This window comes from Eleutherodactylus coqui, chromosome 12 (assembly GCF_035609145.1).
Source record: "Eleutherodactylus coqui strain aEleCoq1 chromosome 12, aEleCoq1.hap1, whole genome shotgun sequence".
In the NCBI taxonomy this organism is placed as follows: domain Eukaryota; kingdom Metazoa; phylum Chordata; class Amphibia; order Anura; family Eleutherodactylidae; genus Eleutherodactylus; species Eleutherodactylus coqui.
In genome coordinates this window covers 17,364,040-17,386,515 of record NC_089848.1, presented here as the reverse complement: position 1 = coordinate 17,386,515, position 22,476 = coordinate 17,364,040, and the positions used below count along the sequence as shown (strand labels likewise).

The window sequence follows — 22,476 nt, the reverse complement described above, 5'->3', positions numbered from 1 at the left end:
ACTGAGAGTGGAGGATGCAGTAGACAAGCCGGGTGTCCCCACTTGTCTTCTGCATCCAGATGTTTTCTGCACGGAGGGCCCGACAGCCTAGCGCTCCGTGCCAGGTTAGGCGAACAGAGCTGGACTGCTCTGTTCTCCATACCCCGCCTCTCATCAGGGAGCGGGATACAGCCAAAGCAATAGTATCAGCTGTATCCCGCTGTGAATCCCTGATAAGGCTCATTGTCATCTTTCAGTATGCTGAAAGACAACGATGAGTGACGAGATAACGAAAACTACACGATGTTAGTGCAGTAACACAAGACTGCTTCTGAGCGAATTTTGAACGATAATCGTTGTGTCTAAATGGGCTTATGCTTGTGGAGCGATCGCAGCATGTAATGCAGATTTGCCTACTGGTGCATTTAGACAGAATGATTATTGTGTCAGCTTAAAGGGGTTGTCTCGCGGCAGCAAGTGGGGTTATACACTTCTGTATGGCCATATTAATGCACTTTGTAATATACATCGTGCATTAAATATGAGCCATACAGAAGAAATTCACTTACCTGCTCCGTTGCTGGCGTCCCCGTCGCCATGGTGCCGTCTAACTTCGGTGTCTTCTTGCTTTTTTAGACGCGCTTGCGCAGATGGATCTTCTCCCTTCGGCTGGTCTCGGAAGCATCGGCGTTTTGGCTCTGCCTCCTTTGTACACGTCATCGCGTAGCTCCGCCCCATGACGTGTGCCTGTTCCAGCCTCCTGATTGGCTGGAATCGGCACATGACGGGGCGGAGCTACGCGATGACGCGTACAAGGGGGCGGAGCCAAAACGCCGATGCTTCCGAGACCAGCCGAAGGGAGAAGATCCATCTGCGCAAGCGCGTCTAAAAAAGCAAGAAGACACCGAAGTTAGACGGCACCATGGCGACGGGGACGCCAGCAACGGAGCAGGTAAGTGAATAACTTCTGTATGGCTCATATTTAATGCACGAAGTATATTACAAAGTGCATTAATATGGCCATACAGAAGTGTATAACCCCACTTGATTTCGCGAGACAACCCCTTTAATGATAATAGTTCATTCTAAAGGAGAGTGAACAAGAATTGTTTGTTTTTTGTTTGTTCAATTTCTGGGGACTATAAATCATCGTTGGCTCAGTCACTTGTAGTTCCATTTAAACACAGCCCGTTCCCATAAACACTGAACGAGAAGGGGTTAATTCTCAACGATGAATCTGCGTATCTAAACAGGCTGCACAAGTGCGAATAAGCTGATGATAGCATCAGCTCGGTCACTCATGCAAACAAGAATCATGCAGTTCTCATGAGTGTAAAAGGAGCAAAAATCTCTCCGATCTTCTTTTTCTGATGACTATGTACCACAGAAGGTGAGATTTGACTTTAAATTAGTCTGTTTCCCTTTTCTAAGCAACTTCTGTAGTTTGCTTGGTGGCCGAAAAGAAAAAAAAAAAGATACGGTAAGTGTTTTGGTGGGGATATGTCTGCTTTATTTTGCCTCCCGGGGGTTTTTCTTCCAGTTCATTCCAGTAAGCGTAAGACAAAGTGTCTAGATGCATATCAAGAGGCATACAACTTTTTGACAGGTCCACCAGGTTTGGAACATATCATTGTACTTGTCAGGAGACTTGTACACAATAAATTTTTTTTTTCTATTCATGTGTATCTTAAGGCTATGTTTACACTTATCAGATTTCCCTATGGCAAATCTAATATGGAAACCTGAGGCTGACACATGTGGGTTTTAAAATCTGCAGCACATTCACTATTACGAGATGATTTTTTTCTTGCCGAGCGCTTTGGCCATTTCAATGATGATCAGTGTGGATTCCAAGTGGTGGATCCAACTATTTGGATACTGATGGCCTGTCTTTGGGATAGGCCATCACATTTTAAAGGCTGGGTAACCCCTTTAAAGTCATTGTTTCCTGTGCAAAATATCAGAAACAAACTGAAATCTGCCAAAACAAAGACCTTTTTGTGCGTGTTTTACTAAAATTTCAACAAAAGAAAAGACAACTTCATTCAGGGGTCCGGGTTTAGTATTTTTAGACGTAAAGTCCAACTTGTGAACAGGCCTTTAGACGGTTGTGTTCCCTCATATCCTGTTAACTGCATATGTGCTTTTTGTAAGATTTAGAGATAATCGAAAAAACTACAGAGCCCGCAAGAATGATTGTTCCTTCTGAACTTGTAACAGGAGTAGATCGCTGAATATACACCATAAGATTCTGATCGGTAGGGGTACAAATACTCAGGCCTATTCATTTACAAATATTTGTGAAGACTTGTAGAAACTTGGCTTGCTTCCATAGTTACATACTGAAAGGATAGTAGGACCCCTGTGATCAGCTCAAGGTATCAATGAGACAATCAAACTTACAACTCATACAATGCACCTTTGTACATAGAAAGTACCAAATATAGAAACTTCAATTTATTATTCAATTTTTGACCTGCAAAAGTCACAAAATTTGAAACAAGTTGGCTTGCATAAAAATTTAGCAACTTTTACACAGGTTCGCTGCTCTATGCCACTTTCTCGAAAAGGCGGCGCAGCCCCCCAAACTGGCATGTTGATGTATAATTTATACCAGAAGTCTACTCCAGCTACTAGTTGGCATAGCTTCTGTGTAGGAGCAGAGATGTATATGAAGAGGCGTGCACCTCTTCATCTATTAGAGATATATTGCGCCAACAGGGAAAATATTAAGACTGCTGTTTGAAACATGAGTCTTAAAGGGGTTGTCCCGCGCCGAAACGTTTTTTTTTTTTTTTCAATAGCCCCCCCGTTCGGCGCGAGACAAACCCGATGCAGGGGTTTAAAAAAAAAAAACGGATAGTACTTACCCGAATCCCCGCGCTCCGGTGACTTCTTACTTACCTTGCGAAGATGGCCACCGGGATCTTCACCCACGGTGGACCGCAGGTCTTCTCCCATGGTGCACCGTGGGCTCTGTGCGTTCCATTGCCGATTCCAGCCTCCTGATTGGCTGGAATCGGCACACGTGACGGGGCGGAGCTACGAGGAGCAGCTCTCCGGCACGAGCGGCCCCATTCAGAAGGGAGAAGACCGGACTGCGCAAGCGCGTCTAATCGGGCGATTAGACGCTGAAATTAGACGGCTCCATGGCGACGGGGACGCTAGCAACGGAACAGGTAAGTGAATAACTTCTGTATGGCTCATAATTAATGCACGATGTATATTACAAAGTGCATTAATATGGCCATACAGAAGTGCTGAACCCCACTTGCTTGCGCGGGACAACCCCTTTAATAAATCTCCCCCAATGATGCAATTACAAACCGCATTCAAGCCGCACCTGAAAAACCACACACAGTTTTACTGTTTGAATCTGTTGTGATAAAAACTGCAACTGCGTCAGGAGCCACATAACGCAAATATTTTCCAAATGCGGTTTCACTGCACCTTCAGAATACACCTACAATAAGATCCATCAGCAACAGAAGGCCTCTTTTCTGAAGGCTCTTTCTATAATGGACAAATGTAAAGTGAATTGAAATCTAAGTAAAACGGGTAAATAAAATCCCCAGTCGATAGAGCGAATATCGATCATAAGATTTAATGTGTTTGATTCATTGGTGCATGAGATGTCCTACAATATGGCATACAAAGATCACTCATTGGGTTGTGATACACTGGTGATTGACAGATTGTACAACATGGGTATTTTTATCGACACAGATATAGATCCTTATCATTTTATGCTGTGCTGTACTGCAATGATGAATCTCTAGGATCTTTTGCTTAATTGCTAGTAGATACATGCGAGACCTCAGAGGGAAGAACATATTTTGTTGTTAATTAAGAACAACTTCTATTTTAAAATGTTTACAAACATCGAATTGTTACAATGTATTTGCCAACAGAGCAGCGTAACTGTTACTTCTGCAAGTAATTGCCCAGCGCACGTCAATGGCTGGTTAAAATAAGCCTCTGTTTTCTTGGATGCTGTATAATGTAAATTTACAAAGACAGCAGACAAGGCAAAATGTTGTCCTTCGAACGGTTTAGAGGAAAAGAAAAAGACCTTTTCTCCTTCTCGGTAAGAACCTGTGTAGGCAGTGCTTCCATTAAGGAGGCTCAATCATTCTTGTATAGAATTGATGCTGACATTATCTCATTGTTACAAGGCATCTCCTCGGCTTCCCCTATGTTCACATTACTGACAAAATGAGATTCCATATTATGCATTCCCTATCAGCTGTCCAATTATTTTAAAGATCCTGTCTACATTATATGGGATGTGCCTAACTATTTGCAGAATTACTTATTCCTTGGTAATGACTTGTTTCTTCCATTCTCCTTTGGGTTCACATTATTATCGGTTATCTCTGTATATGTATAATGTTATATGTGCTCCGACATGTGTTCCTAGTAGAACTCATTCTCATCCGTCATTCTGGTGCAGTTCATGCTACTGATAAGTCAATAGTTTAGGAAAACACTTCGTAAATGAGATTTTATATAGTTTTGTCGATAAGAATCCATCACAATCAGTATTTTCTAGGCGTTGGTATATTATTTACAGTAGTGCATAGTGCGAACATTCATTGCAAGAAATTCTGTAGGAAAAAAATAGCAAAGAAAATCGCGAAACGCACTGCTTTCTTCTTAATTTTATTACATACTGCCAATATAGAGGACACGTGTCAGACCGTCCAGCCTTTATCAACAGCCATATATAATGCAAATACAACCAGACTTTCATACTGTGTTTCCCTGAAAAAAACCCTGTCTTATATTAATTTTTGCCCAAGAAGAGGCACTAGGTCTTCTTTTCAAGGAGGTCTTATTATACTTACCTAGCAGGCTCAGTCCAGGTCCCTCCCGCTGCTCTCCACAGCTCTAACATACTTCCCGCAGTCCTCGGCCCTCATACAACATCACTTCCTGGTAACAGGATTCATAAATCCCACCTCCAGGAAGCGATAGCTTCGATTGGTTTATCCAGCACTGCATTAATTGGCTGAGCAGCAGTCGAAGAACGGCTGAAGACTGCAGGAACCATGCTAAACCTCTAGAGAGCAGCGGGAGGGACCTGGACCAAGCCTGCTAGGTAATGTATTATCTTTTTTAATGTAGTGTAACTAGGGCTTATTTTCAGGGTAGGACTTATATTTCAAACCTCCCTGAAAATTAGGCTATGGCTTATTTTTGAGGTAGGTCTTATTTTCAGGGAAACTGTAATGATTCTTCTCCAGCAGATGAAATCACCAGGACCAAATTCTAAAACCTGGGACCATATTCCAGTGGTCTTCACTCGAACGTTACTAAATAATCGAAAACTGAAAATACAGTTGAAAAATTTAAACTGAGCGATCTTGTACTTTTTGCTCAAAGTTTGAAGTGTGTGAATGCAAAACGCCTCTTGGCTCAAAGGTAAAGCTTTAATCTTGCCGTCTCTTCTAGGAATTTCCACTTATTCTATAACTTAACATTTTAACTGGGCAACAGTGTGTTTTCTCATGGAAATAATGCGGTAACAGCAATAATAAATTAGCACACTGAAAGGGGTTGTCCCGCGCTGAAACGGGTTTTTTTTTTTAACCCCCCCCCCCCCCCGTTCGGCGCGAGACAACCCCGATGCAGGGGTTAAAAAAACAAACCGCTCAGCGCTTACCTGAATCCCGGCGGTCCGGCGTCTTCATACTTACCTGCTGAAGATGGCCGCCGGGGTCTGCTCCCTCCGTGGACCGCAGCTCTTCTGTGCGGTCCATTGCCGATTCCAGCCTACTGATTGGCTGGAATCGGCACGTGACGGGGCGGAGCTACACGGAGCCGGCATTCTGCACGAGCGGCTCCATTGAAGAGAGCAGAAGACCCGGACTGCGCAAGCGCGGCTAATTTGGCCATCGGAGGGCGAAAATTAGTCGGCTCCATGGGAACGAGGACGCTAGCAACGGAGCAGGTAAGTATAAAACTTTTTATAACTTCTGTATGGCTCATAATTAATGCACAATGTACATTACAAAGTGCATTAATATGGCCATACAGAAGTGTATAGACCCACTTGCTGCCGCGGGACAACCCCTTTAATGGTAGACTTGTGTTAGCTCATCTGATCCCTTATATGTTGCATTGTTCCACCCACAAAAAGGAAACTTTAAATTTACGTATAACTGGGACTAGAAGAGTCATTCCAGGGCATATTCCTTTTATCCATGAATATCATAATTTAATTAATAAAATTGACCTGATTTTGCATCCAATAAGTGGCGCTGCAGAGGTATTGTTCCATTTTCCTTATTTGCATATTACCCAGTCGGAGCATGGATGGCCTTACTAGTCTTCACACTCACCTTCTTGGTGCTCTCCCTAAGGAGAGAAATTACCCCTCCCGATACTTTACTGGGTTTCTGCTGTGTGAGGCTCAAATTGGTATAAAATTCTGCTTGTGTATGCTGTACATATGGCAATTGATAAAGGCTGGACGGGCTGAAATGCGTCTTGTATATATTGCTAGGATGCAATGAAGCAGAAAGAAGTGTGTGCTGTGTTGAACTTCTCCACATTCCTCACCACGTGATCAAGTTGGTTATTGCATTTTGTAGGAAAAAGATGTAATCTGAATGAAAGTACAATAATATCTAACATTAAATATAATATTTCATAACCTAAAAATCGTGAATAGCGAAAAACAATAGCAAGGCAAGTAAGCGTGCAAGATCCATGAGCATACAGAGGAATAATACAGTAAAGGAAACTCTGTAGTAATGCCACTGCTATAGTAATAGCTGTGGAGATGCACAGCATTGTAATATATTGGGTTTGTGGAACACATGGAGATGTGGAGCTCGCTGTCCAGCTTCCAGGAAGCGTAAACCGTCAACCCAAGCCTGTCACTCTAATTCACTATTATTTATGATTGGCTTATACATATCCTAGATGCTAAACAGTTACATAAAATATGGAAGTAGGAACATCTGGGGAATATATTTTAAGTAGATATTGCAACATAGATGCATTATTAATATGAGATTGAGTTTCTTGCCATCTGTTTGCATTGCAGACTTTCTATGACACAGATTGTTGTTTTTAATTTATTCATTGCTTAGTCTTACCATAGCAAGTTGGACAAACGAGCAGACTAAAAATGAGCTCTAACGGCACCTGGTAGAGTTATTTATGGTAATTGTCCCGTTGCATTCTTATGTGAACCATTTACGTGTGTAATACGTAGTGCTAAAAGCCTATTACTTTACGTTGCTCCATTCAGATCTGTATTTCTTTCATGCGCGTATAAATAACACGGCATGCCCTATTTCTCTGTGTATTATGCCCTTTGGGGGATTAAAATACGTAGTAAGTATGCATCTCACGCGTATTTGCTGCATACTGCATATTATGCTCATTAAAAAATTACATGCATAATACGCAGCAATCGCACACCCGTGTGAGTGAGCCCTGAGAATTGTGTTTTCTGCAGTGGACATTACATTCCCATCAAATGTCCAGATTGCTGGGTCCCAGTTTAAAGGCCAGTTTGATATGGACGTATTTGCACACGCATGACTTGTGCACACAATATGCAGAGAATAGAATCCATTGATATAAATAGATTGGTTTGCCTTTCTGTATTTTGGCACACATTTCTGTTGCGCAAAAAAAGATACAATGTGTTCTATTTTTCTGTGTGTTTGTGCACCAAAGGTTCCCATAGAAGTCAATGAGGGGAAGGAGGTGTCACAAATATGCGCACAATACACAAGGAGATGCGTGATACACTGCGTAATTCTGCTGGAAAAAAACATATCTGGAACCCGTTAGACGAATTAACCATTTGAATCGATGCATCTTCGTGTCCCGCATACAAAAAGCATGCCGTGCATGCGGAAAAGATACAGTAAAGTACACCGATACGCACACAAAAAGATTTGTTCATAGCATAAAAATGTTGCACTAAGGCGTGTGCAATTGCACATATGCTTCTGTGAAGTCAGTCTAAGGGGCTTCTGTACTTGCATTTCCACACTATAAAGTGTGCACTCTTCGCTATCTGTTCTACAGACATGGTGGCAGAGGATGCACCCGCGCCACCCTTGGAGGGAACTGAAAATGGGCTGTGTCACACGCTTTTATTTTAGGCTTGTTAATAGTGTGGAGCCCAATAACAAACAACTGTGTTATCACAGTCCAGGTCCATCTCTTATATAAAAACATTCTATAGCCTAAGATATATGGCAAATGGCAACATATTGTTAGATTCTTAAGTCAAGTGTTCAAAAGTCCGTTTCTGAAAGTAATTTAGTGTTTCTCTGGTGAAACCACTGGTAACAACACACCTATGATGAGTCATAAACAAATAAACTTCACTTCACTGAGCAAGGCTGCCGAGATCAAATGTAAATTGGGTTTTCTTAACAGTCCATTGATTTTATGCGGACGCTATACTTTGCCAAGGGCTTTGTCAGAAATCAGAGACATAATTTAATGCTAGCTGACCATGGATTCAATTAACTAATAAGTATATATAGCTTGTCAAAGAAAATCGCCCCATAGTAGGAGAGAGCGCTTTCTAATACAGTCCCTGTCACACTGGCTTAGCTCACCCCGAGGGCATACTGTGCTACAAAATACAAATATACTAATACGTTTGATTCTTGTTACTTTGGCTCGGCTTAAATGATCAAATTATATGTAGGATGTGACTGCCATGAATTTGAACATCCCACTGCATGCATCTAACATAGTATATAAGGCTAAAAAAAGACTTGTGTCCATTCCGTTCAGCCTGTTATCCCCCAATGTTGATCTAGAGGAAGGCAAAAACCCAAATGAGGTAAAAGCCAATTTTCCTCATCTAAGAGGGAAAAAAATCCTTCCCAACTCCAATCTGGCAATCAGAATAATCCCCGGGTCATCAACCCTTCTGAAGTTATTAATGATTATAACATATAATATTGTATCACTCAACTAGTCCTCTCTTTTTGTGCTTGCGCCAAGTAGTCTCCCAGATGCATTCAGTGGGAGACAGGACACTGGTATTAGGAAATTATAATACCAGTGTTTGTGGTGGCATAATGCTACATGCACGTCACACGCACACAGCTCTGCTACATGCATGTCACACACACAGCACTGCTACATGCATGTCACAGAAACAAACAGCTCTGCTACATGCACGTCACACACACAGCTCTGTTACGTTGCTTTTGCATATGAGCTGCATGTGTTTTACGAACTTCAGCTGGTGTCTGAGGTGAAATTGTGGCTTGTCGCTGTGTCATGTATGCTGCATTAGCTTCACAGCGGCATTGAAACCTCTGTGGTGACATGTTTCAACACTGGACAACAGTTGACAATTAGATCAAGGCTGGACTGGCATTAACACTTGAGATGACATGATATCATGTTCAGGAGACGTGAAGATAGTGATGAGGGACTATGCTTCAATGTTGCTCGATATGCACCGCCAGCTATGTATGTGTAAAGCCCCTGTGATGACGTCACCATCATGTGATGAGGGGGCGGAGCTAAGAGCCAGTATGTGTAAATTTGGAGGTGTGCAGCAGTCTGACAACCAGGTACAAACTGGCAGACTGAGTACTGCTGTATCCATAGCAACTGAGGCCACAGGGGTTTGTGGGGGATGTAGTTTTCCTATAATTCCTCATTCACTGCAGAAGGAGGATAAAGGACCTGTGAGGACGTCACTGTTATGTGATCAGGGCAGATCAAAGCTGGTAATAACTGACATCATCAAAGCTGCTGTCAGGCTCTGCATGTAACTCTCACACACACACATTTGGACAGACGAGCGGTCATTAGTAGGTTGACATTGAGGGAACTGGCAGGAAAGATGAGCATAAGGCTCCCATCACCACATTCAGCATTAAAGGGAACCTGTGACCTGCCTAAAACACCATAAACTTACTCATAGTGCTGTTAGAGCCAGTGACAGGGGTCGGGGGATTTACTTTTTTTTATACCCGCCTGATTCTTGGCTCCTGCGGTGCCTGAAGTCCACGTGCCCAGCGAAAATCCAACTCTCTTTAGAGTCCAGTGCATGTCCTTCTATACAAGTCTATGGAAGAGTGTGTGCACAGGACTCTGAAAAGAGTCAAATTTTCATCCGACATTAGAATTTCAGCAGTGGGAACCAGGAAGCAAGTGAGTATGAAAAAATGCAGCATCAGGCTCCCTGCCATAACAGCAAGTTAGTTTATGATGCTTTAGGCAAGTTACGGGTTCCCTTTAAGGCTTTGTTCACTGATCTGATTGGTTGGGTTTTGTAGCATCCATGGCAGATTCATGGCAGACCAGAACATGGACAAGACCATGCTGACAGAAAAACAGACTGCCTCAAATCACCCAACACATCATCACCATCTAACATAGTAGCTGCCAGATGTATGGTCTCTAAGACTGAGGACAAACACACTGTGGCTAGGAACTGCACAAGTTTTTCGGGTGTTCGGCAAATTGGTGCCACCATTCACCACCACATATGGGCATGAATTGTGGCTGCCGCTACAATGCCCTAAATGTAAAATATGTCCTTTTCTGTCAGTTATGAAGCTGGAATTAGGAGTTTACACAAGAACACTATGTATTGCTGAATTAAGTAACCAAATGGACCACTTTTTGTTGACTTGCTCTATGTAAAGCAATTGATACAGTAAAACCACCTACCTTTGACTAAAGACATCCGCTGCCCTACCCTTATATTCTTTATGGTTTGTTGTAGCTTCATATTGTTTCCGTTGTAAATGCTGAAGTTGAGAAGCCAATAGTTATATTCCTTATCAATTCTTTGTCTCGAATAGGTTATGCAAGTTGTAAAAGAACAAATCATGAGAGCGCTCACCAACAAGCCCAGTTCTCTGGACCAGTTCAAGAGTAGACTTCAGAACCTCAGCTACACGGAAATCTTGAAGATACGTCAGTCAGAAAGAATGAACCAGGAGGATTTCCAGTCCCGTCCTATACTGTAAGTAATATAATGTTACTAGACCTATCACACAGCTTGTATTGTTCGTGCTCTGGTCAAGTTCTGTATGACTGGTTGGGAACACACGACTACTTTTAATCAACTGACTCTAATATCAGTTACGTTTGTCGTTTTATTTGCTCAAGTAATGAATCAATTTTCACATTAGCAATATCGCAGTTTAGCCTAGGAGAGCAAGTCCTCGGATGCTGCGGCATCCTAAAATGCCATGGGTGCAGTCACATCCTCGGTTCACATACCAGGCGCATTTTACTGCACCTCCTATTAGTGGGAGATTGGCGGACCACTCAACAGTTGGAGAAGTAAGCATCCACTAATCTGTTTCAAGTTTAAAGGAAACTTCTCAGCAATTATAAGCACCAGAAACTAAGTTATGGTGCTTATAGTTTAAGTGACGGGGAATCCAGGGAGCTGTGCTTCATACTTAACTGGTGCCCCGTTCCTGCAGTGTTCACTAGCAAAGTCCATGCACGCCAGCAGCTTGACTCATTCATCTCATTGGAAGGTGCACACCCAGAAAGAGTCAAGCTGCTGGCGCACGCACTCTTTTTGCCCAGGGAGCACCGCAGGAACGGAGAACCCAGGTGAGTATGAGACACAGCTTCCTGGACCCAATGTCACCTAAACTATAGGCACCATAACTTGGTTTATGGTGCTTATAGTTGCTAACTGGTGCCATTTTAGGGATCTGTTTTGACCACTGCAATCAAGATTCTTTGTTGCTTGCAGTGGTTCTCTCAATGTAGACGACCCCTTGACATGACAGCGGCTGATAGGTTTTCTTCTGACACATCTGGCAAACAGCTGATTTTGCCGACTTTGGACAGATTGCTATTTGTTAGTGACGCTCTTATTTCTGTCTCGTAGTGCGGAGACCTGAGCTTGTAATCAACTATCTTTGACATCTGTATGCCCTATTAGGGTGTATAATGAACACAACTTGTCCTGAAGGGGCAAACCGTTTAACTAGTTTATATCCATTATGATGTATTAACCTTTAGTGTTCTACGGAGGAAGGAATTTTCATTGCTGCATTGCAAGAGCCATAACTCATTGACATTTGCATATGGAAACTTGTTCTTTTTTGTTTTTTATTTTTGCTTTTCCAACGAGGAGTAGTATTTTTTTGGCACCACTCTGGGGAACATATAATGTGTTGTAGAATTTTTATAAAAAATTAATTTGGGTGTGGATAGTAAAACGTCCAGAAACTCCACCATTTTTTAGGTTTTGTTTTTTATAGCGTTCACCTTTAGTAAAAAATAATATGATAACTTTCTTATCTGATCTGCACAATTACTGCGATACCAAATTTTTATGGATTTTTAAAAATATTTTACTACTTTTGCATAATAAAAATATGTTTTCAAAGGAAAATTATTGAATCTGCATCGTCGCATTCTATGATCCAGAACATTGTTATTTTTTCGGCAGCGGAGCTCTGTGAGGGTTTGTTTTTTGTGGGATGAGCTGTAGTTTTTACTGGTAACAGTTTGAGGTACATGTGACTTTTGCATTGCTTTTTATTACATTTTTTTGGGAGGCAAGTCAAAGAAAAATAGCAATTCTGGAATTACTTTTCAAAATTATTTATATTGCGTTCATCATTTGAGATAAATGGCAAAATATCTTCATGTCTGGATCAGTGCAAACACGGCAATACGCTTTTATGTGCTGTTTTTAAAAATGTTTTTATGGTTTTTTTAATGTGCATTTTTTTAAACTGGATTTTTTTTCTTTTTGTTAAACTTGATTGAACTTTTTCAACACTATCTTTAGTCTCTCAAGGCGACTTGAATATGCGATCATTTGATCGTTAGGATAGTATGTAGTGCATTCTACTAAGTCTACAACAGCAGGCTATTAGATTCTGCTGCAGGCAAGGTCTAATAGGCTGAGCTACATGGCAGACATGTACGCCTTTGTCAGGCTTCCGACTGCCATGGGAACCCATCTGATACCTTGCAATTTGCCTGTGGGGTGCCGATGTAAGACAGAAGGAGCTCCTTCCTCCTGTCATCTACTTACATGCTGCAGTTGCAATTAATTGTAGCATGTAAGGGGTTGAACTTCCAGGCTCTGAAGTTTCCCTGCCACTAGCTGTTAGAGCAGGAGCCCTGCTGTCACTAGTTAGCCAATCACCAGCTTAAAAAGATATATGTGTAGGTTTATAGCTCATTAGTGAGAACAGTAAAAAGGCGTATTGGCCGTCAATAAGGGGTTGATCATATGCCCTGTTTTTACAAATCTTATAAATATAGATATTATTCTTAGTATTTGTCTTGACAAAATGTAAATAAGTGCTCATGTAGAAGGGAGTATGAATAGTTTTCAGCTTTATATCAACATTTGTATTCAGAATGGATTTTCAAAATTCATTTAGTTTATTACACATTCCTCCTTGTCTGATGTGACCTTTACAAAGATCTCTAGAATCTGGAAATCCTATTTGAAATACCATCTATTTTTCTCGGAGGAGAGTAGAACAGATATTAAACTTGTGTATAAATCTTCTGTAACCAGAACTGTAAATAAAGGGCTGCAAAAAAAGTCTAGTCGTATTTCATCTTATTTGCTACTGATTCAGCATTTGTAATGAAAACACTGCTTTTAACGTTTATCTATGATTGGCTTAAAGGGGTTGATCAGGAATTCAACCCATAACTCCACCCCTTTCCCTTTTCTCTCAGGTCTCCTCAACCCAACCTACTTGCATTCTAGGATGGTGCACAGATGGCAGCCATGTTTTTTGGAATTCAACCAAACTGCTGCAATGTATGTAGCCTATGAGAAACCAGTCCTAGGACAGCTGAGTGCATCTCTAAAGGAAGGAGCAATTGCACAAGCAGAGCCTAATGCCACACTATTTGTTCCTCTTAGGCTGAATGGTGGAACAAACAGTGTGGCATTAGCCTTCTCCCATGATCTCTTTCCCTTGCTCTTATAGTCTAAAGATTCAGTTATAGGTCCTAGGACATGTTTTGCAGAGACAACGGCTATTTTGCTGAATTCATACACAACCCCTTTAAAGGGGTTCTCTAGAAAACAGGGGGGTGGCATATCTGCAGCCTGTGAGACACCCATCCTAGAATGGAACTTGGACGGATTGAAGAGACCCAATAGGAAGAAGCAGAGCCTCGAGTTAGGCCACAGATGGTGTACGGAGCCTACCACTACATTTTTCTTTCTCGTCATCCTAACAGGAACAAGCAGTGTGTTATTAGGCTCCGCCTCTTCCATTCAGGTCTCATCAACCCATTGTAATTACATTCTGGAATAGGCTTCTCATAGGCTGCACAGACAGTAGCTATTTTTTTCATGTTCTTGACGACCCTTTTAAGTTATAGCATATCACAAGATATAACTTGCTGGAGGTCCATCCTGGAGGTCCAACCACCATAACCACCCTGGAATATTTAAGTGAAGCACCATGGCCGAACTGTCTGTTAAATATCCCATCACGGTTGCTAATCAGGTGCATCGCTGTTTAGAAGGAAAAATCTGAAGGAACCACAGTGCTTTATTAGTGCTGCAGATCAGTGAGCAATCCAGAGGTTGGACCTGCAATTATTTATAAGTTATAGCATTTCCTAGTAATATACTGTAACTTTCTATACTGGAAACATGCCTACAACTGGAACAACTACAGTATTAAACAACTTTGTAGTATATTAAACACAAGAATCTTGGCTTTAAAATTATACTAGGATTATGAGCCTAGGTGTAGTATTTGGAGCGCAGCACTTGTTTGCTATAGGGCAGCCGTTCTTCCTGATTCTGTGGGTTGAGCAGAAAAATCTGCAAGTGACAGTAGAAAAGAATGCTATATACTGTTACTGTCCTCTCTCGCCCTGGATAGCTTCAAGTGACTCAGTGGCAGAGGTGGGTACTGTAAATTTTCTTCATGTTATCACCCCCTCTTATGAGTCAAATGTACATGTACGTCACAGAGGTGCAGAGTGGCTTGAAGAGGGCTCGGAAACTGAACCTGCTGCATAACCAGAGGGTGCTGGCTGTTTTCAACAGCTGACACCCACCACAAATACCTTTAATCAGAGCTAGCTTCAATCATGGCTATATGACAGCTTATATCCTCTATTAATTCTGACTGCTACATGTAAGCCATCAGACAGACTCCCCTGACTCGCCATTGGCCCCCTGTGATTTAATTGCGGGGTGCCAATGGTTGCTATGGCAGCCCTGGGCCTAATGAAGACTCCTAGGGCTTCCATGTATTTATCCCTATTAAGCCCTGACTAGGTGAAAGTTAATCGGCAGGGTCTGCGACCTGGAACCTCCACCAAGTAGATCATCTCAGCCCTCGAATTCACTGCAGTGGAGCAGAACCTTTGTATTGGGATCACAGCTAGAAGTGTAAAAGAAGGCTTCGCTTTAAATCAATGGGAGCTATATCTTTGATGGCACTTATAGAATCATAGAATGGTTTGAAGGAACCTCCAGGGTCATCTGGTCCAACCCTCTGCTCAATGCAGGATTCACTAAATCATCCCAGACAGATATTTGCCCCGCCCGGATGCACCCGTGTGACTGAGCCCTTACATTGAAGGAGAACTCACCGCCTCCCATGGTAAGCTGTTCCACTCATTGATCACCCTCACAAAAATTTAATTTGTGTCTCCTCCCTTTCAGTTTCATCCCATTGCTTCTAGTCCTTCCTTGTACAAATGAGAATAGGGCTGATCCCTCTGCACTGTGACAGCCCTTCAGATATTTGTAGACAGCTATTAAGTCTCCTCTCAGCCTTCTTTTTTGCAAGATAAACATTACCAGATCCTTTAACCGTTCCTCATAGGACTTGATTTGCAGACCGCTCACCATCTGGGTAACTCTTCTTTGAACTTGCTCCAGTTTGTCGATGTCTTTTTTTTTAAAGTGGGGTGCCCGGAACTGAACACAGTATTCCAAATGAGGTCTGACGAAGGAAGAGTAGAGGGGGGTAATTACCTCACGGGATCTAGACTCTATGCTTCTCTTAATACATCTCAGAATTGTGTTTGCCTTTTTGGCTGCTGCATCACATTGTTGACTCATGTTCAGTCTATGATCTATTAGTATACCCAAGTCTTTTTCACATGTGCTGCTTAGCCCAATTCCTCCCATTCTGTATGTGCTTTTTTCATTTTTCTTGCCCAGATGTAGGACTTTGCATTTCTCCCTGTTAAATACCGTTCGGTTAGTCGCTGCCCACTGTTCAAGCTTTTCTAGATCTTTTTGAATACTCTCTCTCTTCCCTAGTGTTAGCTATCCCTGTTAGCTTTGTGTTGTCAGCAAATTTGATCAGTTTCCCATCAATTCCCTCCTCCAGATAATTTTTAAAATTGTTGAACACTGATCTCAATGTGAACAGAGCTGTCAACATCTGACCTGCTGCAATGAGTGTGGGGCTGAGAGGAGTTCATTACTAAGGAGCCCAAATGGATGATTAACTACAGATGATTTATCCTGAGAATAGGTCATCAGTACTTCAAAGGATTAAATGCCCAGAAAACCCATTTAAAAATAATATATATCGCAGTATTGAAGTATTTTAGCATATTGTAGAAGCGACCAAATAAAGCTTTACACAAAAAAAGTGAAAAAGAAATGATCAAATGAACAAAAAATTAAATAAAAAGTTCAGCACCCCCTTTTTTTCTACATTTTTGCTGCAAAATAATTTAAACCATAAGAAAACAACTAAACATAACTGGTGTCTCTGCTTTCGAAAAAGCTACAACTATATATAAGTATCACTTTATCCCATATGGTGAACGCTGTGAAAGAAGACGATAATAATGTCAGAATTACCCGTCTACTAATAAAATTGTAAAAAAAATTGATGAAGACTAGAGATGAGCGAACGTACTCGTAACGAGTACTTACGCACCCGAGTACCGCCATTTTCGAGTACTTCAGTACTCGGGCGTAAAGATTCGGGGGGCGCCGGGGGGCGGGGAGAGGCGCGGCGGTGCGGGGGGGAGCAGCGGGGAACAGGGGGGAGCCCTCTCTCTCTCCCTCTCCCCCCCACTCCCCACTGCTACCCCCCGTGCCGCCACGGCGCCCCCCGAATCTTTACGCACGAGTACTGCTGTACTCGAAAATGGCGGTGCTCGGGTGCGTAAGTACTCGTAACGAGTACGTTCGCTCATCTCTAATGAAGACGTATTTTTTTACACAGATGTCAAAGCAATAAAAAAAACTGCAGCTTACCCTGCAAAAAGCAAACCTTCACCCAGCCGCTCAAAGGAAAAATAGAAAAATCATGGGGCTCTATACATGGCGACAAAATGCAATTTTTTTGAATAGAAAGAGGTTTCAAAGCAGAAAAAGTTCTGTAAAGATAATATCATTATAATGATACTGACCTGTAGTATAAAGTTGGCATGTCATTTTTCTTCACCATGAGCATCCCACTTTAAAAATGTTTAAACATTTTCCAATCCATGATATGGTACATTAAATGGTAGGATTAAAGAATACCACTCATCCTGCAAAAAACAATGCATCGTACAGGTATTCTGATGGAAAACTTAAAAATGTATGGCTCATGAAAGACAAAGATTTAAAAAAAAGAGAACCCAAAAAATTGCTGGTAGTTAAAACAACTGGCGACTAGAGTCTTTTAGTCTATTTAGTTCTGATGAAAAACTATCTGTGGCACACTGTGCTGGGAAGGCTACCTGTGAAGTGCTGGACATCTTTATAGAATTGACATAAGAATTAGGAATATCATCTTTATCAAAGATTGTTTAAAGACCAATAAATAGAAATGATCAAAACCCCAATAAATACATAACTGCTTATAAACTTACCAAACTTCAAAAACAATGTAATCGTTCTCATTATGAATGTACTTTTTATCATTTCATAGGGAGCTGAAGGAGAAGATACAGCCAGAAATCTTAGAACTTATTAAACAGCAGCGACTCAATCGACTGGTTGAAGGAACCTGCTTCCGAAAACTAAACAGCCGGAGACGACAAGGTAGGTTCTATGACCCTCTACTGGACTTATCCTTTGCTCACGTGTAGAGTTCTGTTACCATAATGATTTGGCCAACCATTAGCGAATACATTTGTATACTTAAAGGAGTTTTCTGGGACTTAAAAAAAATTGGCAAACTCATAGTTGTGTAAAGAAAGAAAAAAAGAGATATACTGACCTGCTCCAGCAGCTTCCTGTAGCTCTGTTTCAGTGCCCACCGCTCGGAACCTGGAAGAAGTGGACTGGCGATCACGAGCCATTCATTGTGCACAGGACTGCTCAGCAACCACAAACTTTGACGGTGGTTGTTTCATGGTCACTGTAGTCTGTGATTGCAAACTGGAAAAGTCTAGGCCCGATAGCAAAATTCTGAAAGAGTACACACAACCCTGAGCATGAACACTTACCAGTCCCATGTAAAAGTTCAGGTAAGGAAACGTTTTCCTGCTGACTCTCACTTAAAGGGATTTTCCCATTATCTAAAATTGCTCCACAACCACTTTGTACTTCCTGGTTGCTACTGGAAAGGACCTGTGATTGGCTGTTTTTGCAGGATGTGTTGTAATTTATAGTTGTATCATTTTGGGCTGCATACTGCTCTTTGATCATAATCTTTTATTCCAATTTTTTGAGGGGAGTGGAGGATACTGAAAAAACAGCAATTTTGGCATTGCACATTTTTGGCACTTACTAGGCTCGATAAATACTATAACTTTATATTTTTCTAGTTTGAACTTGTGGTGATACCAATTACATCTATTTCTATTTTCCATGCACAAAAGGGAAAAATTGGTATTGTTGAACATTTCTATAAATATTTAAATATGTCATATATAATATATATTCAGAAATTTGTGAAACTTTTTAAGTCCTCTAGTGCCTCACCTATCATTCTGTTACAGCCTGCCACAGAGTGTAATAGCTTTACTGCCATTGTAGGCCTGGAGGCGTTCCTAACTCCTCTGGCTGCCATGAAAAATATTTGTTATTTGACATTTCACAGTTGTGTCATTGAAAAGTGATCAGGTGACAGAGGGAGCCCCTCCCCCTGTCTGTCTCTGTAACAACTTGGATGTTGTGGTCAATATTAGCCATGGCATCTGAGGGATTAAACAGGATCGGAGTTATCACTGATCCCTGTTGCTGCAGGTGGGTGTTTTCCACGTGATACAAACAAGCCCATGTTGTGTAGGGAGTTGGCCTGATTTAGGTAGTCTCTTCTCCTCCTGGCGCAGAGCTCAGGAAAAACAATTGGAGACAATAAAAGATCCTATACCTGCTCATATCCAATTCCCAGATCTCCAGCACTTCACAGTCAGTTCATCCCACCAACTCTGTTTACAGGTTACACTCATCCGGCTGACAACTTGTAACCAATTGTTGTAGCCAATCACAGACCTCAGCTGTTTAGGGCTGAGCTCCGTAATTAGCTACCATGCCTGTGATGTCCTGTCAGCAGACTAACTGCAACCTTTGAACACAGTACTAGCGGTGTAAATAGAGGTGCGTTAATGGAGGTCTGGACACTCAGGATGGATGAGAATAGAATTTTTTTATTTCTTTTTCTTTTTTTACCATGGGTAGCCAATTTAAGAAAGAAATAAGTAACTTGGAAAATCCCTTTAAGGATCCAAGTATTGGAATTTAACAATGGACTGAAACATCCCAGAGTGGTTTTGCTAGTTCCTGCTAATTTTTAGGCAGGGTTCACACAGGGCGGATTCCCGTCGGAAATCTCGTGGTTTGGCCGCAGCAAAAACCGCGAGACTTCCGCCAGGAGAACCGCCGCGGTTCAAGCCGTGGCGGCTTTGAAGCGGCTCGGCCGCATGCTCTTCCATAGAGGAGAGCGCGGCCGTGACATAAAAAAACGAAAGTAAACAGACATGCGCAATCCTTGGAAACTGCGGCTGCGGTGGCCGCAGCCGCGGTTTTGACCGGATTTACCACTGCGGATTAGCCGTCCCGTGTGGACGAGGTTTCTGAGAAACCTCATCCACATGGCTGGCTAATCCCGAGATTAGCGGCCGCGGGCGGTTTTGCTGCGAGCGGATCTGCTGCGGCAGAACCGCGGCAAATCCGCCCTGTGTGAATGCAGCCTTAAAGTTAGATCTCATAGGATGCACAGTATACTTCAGATAGATGCATAGACAGTTTAACTGTTCAGGTATGCTCACACCTTATCGCCTTTGCTAGAGGATTCGCGGCCAAAATCCAAGGCTGATTTTTGGATTTCTGCCACAGATCTATCCGAAGCATAGATCCGTTCAATGGGGCTAACTTAATGAGAATGTCAATGGAATGCAATGCTACAATAGTAGCATGCTAGTTTTTAATGCAGGTTTTTCATTTCCTCAATGCAGCACTGATTATTTGATGGAACATGTGAATTTTGGTTAAAAAAAAGCTCAATTTACTTGTATTGGAGGCAAATTATCAGATTTGATGTGGATTTTGGCACTGAATCTCCACCAAAATATATACCAAATCCGTGAAGTGTAAACTGTGGAAGATTTGTTAAAGGGTTTGTCCCACTTCCAGCTATTGATGACCCAGCCCCAGGCTAGGTCAGCAGTAGCAGATCAGCAGGAGTCTGCTGCCCGGTACGCCCTGCAGTCAGATGTTCCCCGAAACGTTGTCTTTGTGCACCAAACTGTTTTGCTGCAGGAAGCAAATAGCTCTAGACATTGCTCAGTGGCATTGGTTGGTACTGAACAGCTGATTCCCGTGGAGTCCCTGACCCCTGCCAGTCAGCTATTGATCATCTATCCTGAGCATAGGTCATCAATAACTAGAAGTGGGACAAGCCCTTTAAGAGATGTGCGCCTCTTAAGAAATTTGGTACAATTCACTGCAATCATCTTTTTTAGACTGGCATATGAAAGGCCAGTCTTGACAAATGTTGGCCTCCAGTATGGATTTGCCAGTCTTTAGGCAGGTAATTATCTACTTAAAGGGTCTTTCGGAAGTAATAATGTGTAAGCCTAATAATTATACAATAGAATTCTTCAGGTTACAGTGATGATGTAATTATTTTCAAAAAATGTTCTGACCTTCTGTCTTTTATTGGAAATATTAGTGATCCAAACCGTAGAGAAAAACATGAATGCACATCCACATTTTAGGGCGTGCACACACAAGCGTGTCGGTACAGTGTCTTGTGCATGTAATACGCTGTTGCAATCTGCCATAGGTCGCTGTGTTGCCACCTTCACATGACGTGCATAAAATACACCAGCAAGATAAATTGCAGCATGTTCTAACTTTGTGTGTATTAGGATAGTACATGGCTATGGGTGGCTATGCAGCCAGTACACAATATCCTTGCATATGGCTGCGTGCCGCGTTCATATACCATTTTCATTGCTGCCAGAATATGCTTGAGTGAGCCCGGCCCTATACATTTATCTATTGCTTCTCAACAGTATTGTACACCTGAATATGAGGTTCATTGTTACTTTTGATCAAATTGTGGCTGGTAGGCTTATACATCAGGACAACCTCATTTTAATACCTCCCTACACTACTGGGTGCGGCACCCTCTGCCACAATACAGCACCCACAAGGCAGGCAAACCAACAGCCTAGCAACACCACTGCTATCAGGCTTAGTCCCCACAGCTGTGGGGCACGCCACAGCAACAGCAGCCGCCATGCAACTGTGCACAATGTGAAAAGAACCAAGTAGGCAAATCACCCTAGGCAAGGCATCCTGTTGTCCTATCCAGCCGTACTGACGAAGGGGTTCATCCCCGAAATGCGTTTTCAATTGCTGGTTTTTATTATAATAAAAAAGAAGTGCTTTCACCATCACATATTGGACCTTTATCTTCATCTTCTAGTAGCTTAGAGGGTTGCGCCTCCATACCAGTATTTTTCTATATCCTTTTCGCTACACTCACGCCCACCCTGGTGGAGCGTCATTTGGTTGGCAGCACCTCCACCATTCAAAATACTTCATCATTGGAAACACTTTGTACTCCAGAAATATTCTGCCACCCTCACTGGGTCTTGTTCCACCCTCCTTTTTCATCTCTTTTATGTAGTCCTAGGCCAAGTGGGTTGGAGGGCTGCTGCCAAGGAAAAAGAGGTCATCATGAAGTGATTGTTGGCTTATATAATTTGATGAAAGTGTAAATAAGATTGTCATATTTAAAATACTGTTGGAAAACCATGGATCTGTGTGTAACTTGTGGATGTACGGTCTATGGTTTCCTCTACTGTTTGGATAGGACAATAGTGTTTGCATCCTGCAGCTAAAAGCCTATACAGACGGATTGCTACTTAGTATCACTGAGGGTGTGCGAAAATGTATCCAGACGTGAAAAGAATCAGTCTGAGGGATTGCAACAATGTATCGGTTTAGGTAAAACGTGCCGGCCATTCATCTCTATGAAATATTTTAAAAGATATAGAGCAGCTTGATTGAATTTGTTGTGAAATTGTTAATATTTTATCACATGAAATTAATCTCCTATGGCAGAAGAGTCCTGCTATTAGTGTACTTAGTTATTAATTCTT

The 22,476-nt window shown here is 42.0% G+C and overlaps 1 protein-coding gene across 3 annotated transcripts in view; it reads left to right on the top strand.

Moving 5' to 3' along the window:
• ELMO1 (engulfment and cell motility 1) overlaps positions 1 to 22,476 on the top strand; it is a 463,885-nt gene that overhangs the window by 388,884 nt on the left and 52,525 nt on the right. For all 3 annotated transcript variants that reach the window (XM_066585169.1, XM_066585170.1, XM_066585171.1), the window contains 2 exons: positions 10,791 to 10,954; positions 17,847 to 17,959. In XM_066585169.1, the coding sequence (XP_066441266.1) occupies positions 10,791 to 10,954; positions 17,847 to 17,959 (277 nt within the window). The remainder of the gene's footprint in view (positions 1 to 10,790; positions 10,955 to 17,846; positions 17,960 to 22,476) is intronic.